This window comes from Xyrauchen texanus, chromosome 37 (assembly GCF_025860055.1).
Source record: "Xyrauchen texanus isolate HMW12.3.18 chromosome 37, RBS_HiC_50CHRs, whole genome shotgun sequence".
In the NCBI taxonomy this organism is placed as follows: Eukaryota; Metazoa; Chordata; class Actinopteri; order Cypriniformes; family Catostomidae; genus Xyrauchen; species Xyrauchen texanus.
In genome coordinates, this window is record NC_068312.1 from 26,314,644 (window position 1) to 26,322,275 (window position 7,632).

Genomic DNA, 7,632 nt, shown 5'->3' on the forward strand with positions numbered 1-7,632 from the left:
ACAGTTTCATTGTGCTATGTTGCTCTCAGGGGACTTTAATTGTTATTGCTTTATTTGAGAGCAGCATAGAGAGACAGACAGACAGAGAGAGAGAGACAGAGTGATTGTAAGAGAGACATGAAACTGTTTTCCTGTTTCTTTCTCTGGTTCTTTAGTAACAGGCACTGTCTGCCATCACAGGAATGAAAGATTTTGTGACACAACTGCACTAATGACAGAACTCTCTTTGAGGTTCTCTTTGAGGTGTCTCTCTTTCTCTCTTCATGTCTGTCAACCATTTTTTTCTCTCTTTTTTAGGTTGGCCAGCTTTCTGAGAGCATGTCAAAACAAACAACAATCATGACAGTAGGATATGTGTTTTTATTCTTAGTGATATCTTAATTGCTGCGTAAGAATAAATCACAAACGCAAACTGAATGTTTCCTGCATAATGACATAATTGACTGAAAACATGTGTATCGAAATCTCACTGGTTTGTCAGCATGCTATTAAGGTCTTCTTTACAGTACATTAATCAAACATGTCACAGTCAAAGAAACATGTAAGTTCTGTGCAAGTGGAAAGTTTAAAACTGAGTAAAGAAACAGCCATCGTAGGACCATTCAAAAATATCGGAAAGCCCTCAGAGGAGACAGAACTGATTTGATCATCTATGTTTATGATGTATATGATGGTTTCTGTGAACAGAGGGTGTGGGTCAGGGTACAGTTGAGGATGTGTCATGATAACGGTTCATGACAGTGCAAGTGGGGTGGAAGACGATACAAATTCTAGGGGCTCACAGGTTCACGGGGGGCCCAGAACAAATTCTAATCTGCGTTTTAATATGTAAGGGGCCCAGAGCAATATACAGTCAGGGGGCCGTGAATTCCTTCTGGGTACTGGGTCACAGGAAAGAATTTCCAAATGTTTTTATAGTGTAGTTCTTCCAGTATGTATGTTCACACTGCCATCTGGTGGTCACTGAGTTACAGCAAACATCATCTGTTTTATTGTGCTGTTAAAGGAATAGTTCACCCAAAAATGAAAAATCTCTAATGATTTACTCACCCTCCTGGCATCCCATATGTCATCTTTCATCTGCTGAACACAAACAAAGAATTTAAGAAATTCTCAGCTATGTAAGTCCACACAATGGAAGTGAATGGATGCCAAAAATGTGTAGCTCCAATATCCACATAAGGGCAACATGAACGTATTGTAGACGACTGGTTAGATCAATGTCTTCTGAAGCGATATGAAAGGTATGGGTGAGAAACAGATCAATATTTAAATAATTTTTTGTACCATAAATTATCCTCCCTGCTCAGTCAATTTTCACTATAAATTTACTTTCCCATTCTTCTTCTTCTGTTTTTGGTGATTCACATTCTTAATGTATATCGCCCCCTACTAGACAAAAAGGAGAATTTATGATAAAAATGACTTAAATGTGTATCTGTTTCTCACTTACACCTTACAACTGGAGTAATCTGGATTGTTTTATGCTCACTTTATGTGCATTTTGGAGCTTCAAAATTTTGTTACCTATTCACTTCCATTTTTAGGACCTACATTTCTTAATAGAAAGTATAATATAAATATAAAGAAATATTCTTTTAAAAATCTTAATTTGTGTTCTGCAGAAGAAAGAAAGTCATACACATCTGGAATTGTCATTTTTGGGTGAACTATCCCTTTAATGGTGTTTTTTTTTTAAGTATATTTTTAAATGTACTAAAATACAAAGTAAAATCTAAGAATCTAAAACTGTGAATCAAACAATATGTTTATGATACGGTTAAATTAAGAGAAAGTTTGAACTTCCAAAACCTCTACAACTTTTACAAGTCACTGCATGAATCTGATGGATGGATGGATAGGTTGAATGAATGTGATTCTTGAATACAAAACTCAGCTCAGTCTTTTCAGGTCTGTATGTGTAAATCAAATTGATTCCTGACAGCTGGCTTCTACAGTCTCTCCATCATTCCATTCTGACTGGCCGTGAGATAGGTCACATGATTGGGCTCCACCCTCAGGTCTGCTGTACTCGAAGTGTACAACACAGATCCTGTAGACCTCCAGTAAAACAATCAGGATGTTCTTGCAAGTGAAGAAGATCATCAGCTGGTTCAGAACATTCTCACGTATCATGAGGTACAGACGGTAAATAAGGAATGGTCCATCTTGCAGACCAACTGTAAGCAAAAGGCTCCAGACTTCACTAGAGCAGCAGGAAATAGTCCACCCTGCTAACCCTGGTTGGGTGGCCTCGGACTGGGCTTGCTCCTGGACTTTGGGGCGGCTGGTCTGAGTAAGAACAAGTGGAAACTGCATCAAGGCCCAGGAGAACAAACTGAGCCCAACAATGATCACTGCCTTCTTGGTCTTCACCTGTGGCTCCTTGAAAGTATCAAAGATGTCCAGGATATCGGCTCCAAGACCCACGTAAACCATGAGGAGTTGAGAGAGCTGGTCTCTTGACATGTCGCCCTTTGGCATCAGCCAGCGACCCAGAACCAGAACGATCAGCATGGTCTGCTCCAGAGCCTCCACCCAGTTCTCAGGATGAAGTTCCACCAACCCCTGTCTCACACACATACACACAAATAGGCTAATCACCATGGTAACAGGCGAGACAGTGAAAGCACACAGTGAGACAGTGGTGATTTGAATGGATGAATCAAAAATGTTGTTAAGAAGTTTTTGTAATACCAGTTTAAAAAGGTTTCATCAAACAGTTTAGAAGGGAAATTATTTATTTGACTCATTGAAGTGCTCGAACAAAAGATCCATAGGAGGATTAAATTGATGAAAGAGGACAATTGAGATGATATGGTTTCTCATAAAGCTTTTCAGTAACACATACACCCAAAGTGTTCAGAACAAAATATGATCAAAGACTACAGTATTAAAGAATATTCAGATCTATGGCTGTCAGTTACTGTAGATATGGAGGTATTAATTTTACACACTGATTACAATGTAAAATGCCTTTTCACTCAATTTGGTGAGCTACAAACCATAATAGAGCTTGGAATAAAATTAAGCCTTTATATAATTTGTTTTATGACTATGACCTCTAGCTAGATTAGGATTAGTTGTACTGCATCCCTCTGTGTAGCAGAAACCTAGCAAACAAGCTAAGTACAGGTGACACTATTTCCTTTAAAGCGATGCCTTTCCTTGATATTTTTAAGAAAAGTCTATGTCTGTGTCAGTGATATTTTAAGAGTACAATTTTGCAATAAAAGTCTGACAATCTGTGTCAAAATCTTTTTCCCTTTGCCCCCTTTGGCTGTAGACATGAGTCACTGTTAAGTGGAACTGCCATGATCAGATTGGTGGAGCTGTGATTAGTGTGTTGGTCTGGGCGGTTTTGTGGAGGGCACATAGATAGATTAAAGGTGAAACTGCGCTCTCTCTCCCAGTATAAATCTATTAATATCCTTCATGAGATTCTGCATGTGAAGTTGAATTAGACATATTGTACAGTATATGGTTTACTAATAATAATATTAATTCATTTATAATTTTTTATAATATATATATATATATTTAATATATACTGTATTATACACACTAACTGAGCACTTTATTAGAAACACCTCTACACAGCAGCAGCAGCTCTGTAGAGGGAAACACCTTGTTGATGATAAAGGTCAATGGAGAATGGCTTGACTGGTTCAAGCTGACAGAAAGTAACTCAGATAACTCATATAACTTCTTTGTACAATTATCGAGAGCAGAATAGCATCTCAGAATGCACAATACGTCAAACCTTGTGGCGGATGGGCCACAACAGAGGAAGGCCACATCAGGTTCCACTTCTGTCAGCCAAGAACAGAAGGCTGATGCTGCAGTGGGCCGGTGTACCTCAGCAGAAATCAAGACTCATCTGAACAGGCTTTGTTTTTTCAATCTTAAATGTAGTTCGGTGAGCCTGTGTGCACTGCAGCCTCAGCTTTCTGTTCTTGGCTGACAGAAGTGGTCTTCCTCTGCCTCAAGGTTTGACTAGTATTTAATATATAGTGTATGTGTGAACAGTATATTTGGCTAAATAAGTATTATTGGTATAAAAAAAAAAAGGCTGCTTACACATAGATGATTCAATTTCTATTCCAGCTGTTTTTGTTTATAGCTTTCCCAGAAAAGTATGTTTGACAGTGAACTATTTAGAAATATCCAGCACAGCACAAAGAGAGAGAGAGAGAGAGAGAGAGAGAGAGAGAGAGAGAGAGAATAATAGAGAGAGATTGTAATTGATTTTGCTCAAAGCTGAATTTATTATCTGAATTTATTCTATATCTTAGTTTTATGGTTGTTGCTTTTAACCCACCATTGTAACAGGGATCTGGGAGAAGAAATGCGGGTCAAAGTTTGTGCTGGTATTGATTGGCAGGTTGGATTGTAGGAGATTCAGCTCCAGGAACCAGACAGAGGGAATCACTGTGCTCAGGTATAGAAAGATCATAGGGGAGAACCTGCAGAAGAGTGGAGAGACCATCACTTGATTGACTGAGAGATGGAAGGATGAACAAACTGATGGATAACAGTGGATGAGAGTCTGGGTCAAAGTTTGTGCTGGTATTGATTGGCAGGTTGGATTGTATGAGATTCAGCTCCAGGAATCTTACATAGGGAATCATAGTGCTCAGATATTGAAAGACCATAGTAGAGAACCTGTAGAAGAGTGGAGAGAACCTCGCTGGCAGGCTGGCTGGATGGGTGGATGCCCTACTGAATAGCCATTAGACCAGTTTAGTCTCCTTCCATGCTGGTCTGGCCAGTCAACTAGCTCAACCATGCCAAACTTAGCTGTGAGAGAAAAATTTGCTGGAATGAAAGTCATGCTGGTTAAGCTAGTTAAAAAAGACTGGTGAAGACACCAGCATATCAGCATTCATGCAACGTTGGTCTTCTCAGAAGGGTACACTTTACTGTCTACACAATAAAGCCACCAAAGGGTTCTATGTGTGTCAGATGCTTCTGATTGAGTGGTAAAGATGGGTCACACCGCAGAGTCCAGTGCTGCAGGCACACTAGCCCAACGCAGACTGCAAATTACTCCCATTAGCTATGCAAATCCCCACTGACACAGGCAAGCCTCTCTAAAGAGCACAGAGACTTCAAAGTGTAGTGAGTGTAAGAGAGAGATAGAAAAGTGGCATGGCAGTGGGAGAGAGTGAAAGAAAAGGAAAGATTGAAAGGAAGAGATTGAGATCATGGAAGAGTGAAGGGGATGATGAGAAGGAGGATGTTCTCAGCGGGTCCTTGGTTCATGACTGTGGGAGGGGAGAATCTCATTAATACATATATAGCACAGCAATCTCCATGCACTGTACATAATTCTGCCTGGCTGCTTTTAAAGTCTGCTTGAACACAATCATGTGCTGCTCAGTGTGAATGTAAAGGTTATTTTTGCATCATTGTTTTGAGAGATGAGGGTATTATTATCACTCATCCCTGCAAGAAAGGCTGAAGAGCAGATAGCTTGTAGAATAGAGAGTGTAATTTTCCATGTTCTCCTTAGCCTTAATCATGGCACCCTGCTTCTAAGCTGCATGTCTTTTTATACCAGCATGTTTAGAGAAACTCAATAAAGCTATTTTTAAAAAGCTGATTGTATTTATTTGTTTGTTTATTTTATTTTAAAAAAAATGCAGACAATGTCAAGACAAGGTAGAGCTATTTTTGCCCACAGAGTCAATGAAAAGGAAAATGTCCCCCAAAAATTTATATCATCATTTACAAACCCTCATATTGTTCTAAACTTGCATAATTTTCTATATCTTTTTTCTGAGAAACACAAGGATGATTTTGAACGTCAAAGCTGATCTTTTCCATACAGTGAAAAGGAATTGAGGCTGTCATGCTTCAAAAAAGATAAAGCCATAGAAGTAATCCATGGGACTAAATAAAAGTCTTCATTCACTGAAAATCTTGTCTTCCAAGATCTCATATCTCACATTCAAACCTAAAGATACATTTGAAAGCCTGTGATATTTGTGTACAGTTTCTTCTCTTCATGCTCCCTCTATTATGAAGTGCTTTTGTGTATGTAACACATTCAAGCTCGGAGATGGAAGTGAGGAGACGGAGAGCAGTGATGCAGTGATGCAGTCAAGTAAGGCTCTTTATTTCTCCGCCTTAAACATTCTGCTTGCACACTTCTCTGTGTTTTCCTCAGTTTAATCAGGTCAGTGTAACACAAACTTTGTCAACATAAACTTCTTCAGCTTCACAATAACATAAAACAGTCAATAAGGCACGGCAGTCACTGGTCACTCATGTTGTTTTATCTCTCTCGTCTGGCAGTGGCATGGCCATTTATATGCCGCTCTCCCCATGCTCACTGGAATTAGAGACAGGTGTTAGACATTATTTAGCTCAGGTGCAAGTGCCCTTACCACTTTCTCTCTCTCCGGACGGGTATTTGACCACGCCTCCGCTGCCACAGTATAATAAACTCACCAGATGTGAATGGGCAGAAAAAAGTGATTCATTCACAGTACTACATGCCAATTTCTATGGTCTCTGCTAATAGTGACAAATTCTCATAAAACTGTGTTAGAACTGAAATGATGTCAGGGCCAGTGTATGACTGCACATGATCCAATTTGACTTTGATACTGACTCAGAGTTTTCAGTCTCCCCCTTAAAGAAAATCACTGTAACTAAGCACTATGATAAAATCAATGAAGTCATCATCACCATTTCCATTCTGCATTGCGTGTGTATTTGACTGTGATGGCCATCTCTACCCCCAGGAGGGCCACACCCGTCAGCAGCATCCAACAGGAAGGTTCGCCTGTCACCTCCACCACGCGCCACACTGTCAGCACACCATGCACCGCAAACAGGAAGCGACTCAGAAGAGCCAATAAGATGTTCAAAACCCGGCACATTTTCCAATCAATAGAGTCCAAATCAGGCAGAAAGAACTGAAGGGAAAAGACACATTGTTTTTTTTACAGTGTGTTGTTTGTTTTTATCTTTAAATAGAACATCCATACTTGCACCTCAAAAAGTACCTTAAAGGAGCAGTTACCTGATTAATTAATTAATTAACTTTTGTGTTTCTTTTTAATGAGGAACACAAAAGGAAGCGTTTTATTGGATATCGCAGACTGTCTTTTCAATACAATGCCAGAAGATAGTCCCTAAAGCTTAAAAAATGACCAAAATGTATTATAAAATTGGCCATGTAGCTTTTCCGTCTTCTGAAGGCATACAATTTAAAATGGAGCTAATTTTTCATTGATAATCTTTAAATCTGTTGCACATTCATGGCATGCATACACACATGAGATCTTGCACCGTTTTAACCATTGAACTTAGATTTTTGGATGAACTCTTCCCTTAAAATATACATCTCCCATTAACTTGTTAAAGTGAAGATGAGTGTACACAGTGTGAACTGAGTAAACAAATAGTTCAAGACATACATTTGGTATTGTATTGTAAAAAGACAACTTTCCTGGTCAAGATCTATAGGTCAACATTTCGAATACAACAGTATAAAATTATATCAGACTTACATTCCGCCTATTATGCCCAAAATCCAAATTCCAATTCTGGGGTGGCGTTTAGAAAATAATAATCCAAGGATAACCAAAATTGAAGCTTCTACCATATCCACAATCCTCT

The 7,632-nt window shown here is 39.0% G+C and overlaps 1 protein-coding gene across 1 annotated transcript; it reads right to left on the reverse strand.

The window, feature by feature from the left end:
• Positions 1-1,926: 1,926 nt before the first annotated feature.
• LOC127630575 (transmembrane protein 26-like) lies at positions 1,927-7,632 on the reverse strand. The gene is made up of 4 exons (XM_052108200.1): positions 7,524-7,632; positions 6,697-6,926; positions 4,322-4,466; positions 1,927-2,568 (listed from the first exon to the last, which is right to left on the reverse strand). The coding sequence occupies exons 2-4, from the start codon at positions 6,888-6,890 to the stop codon at positions 1,927-1,929; spliced, it is 981 nt and encodes a 326-aa protein (XP_051964160.1). The 5' UTR covers positions 6,891-6,926; positions 7,524-7,632.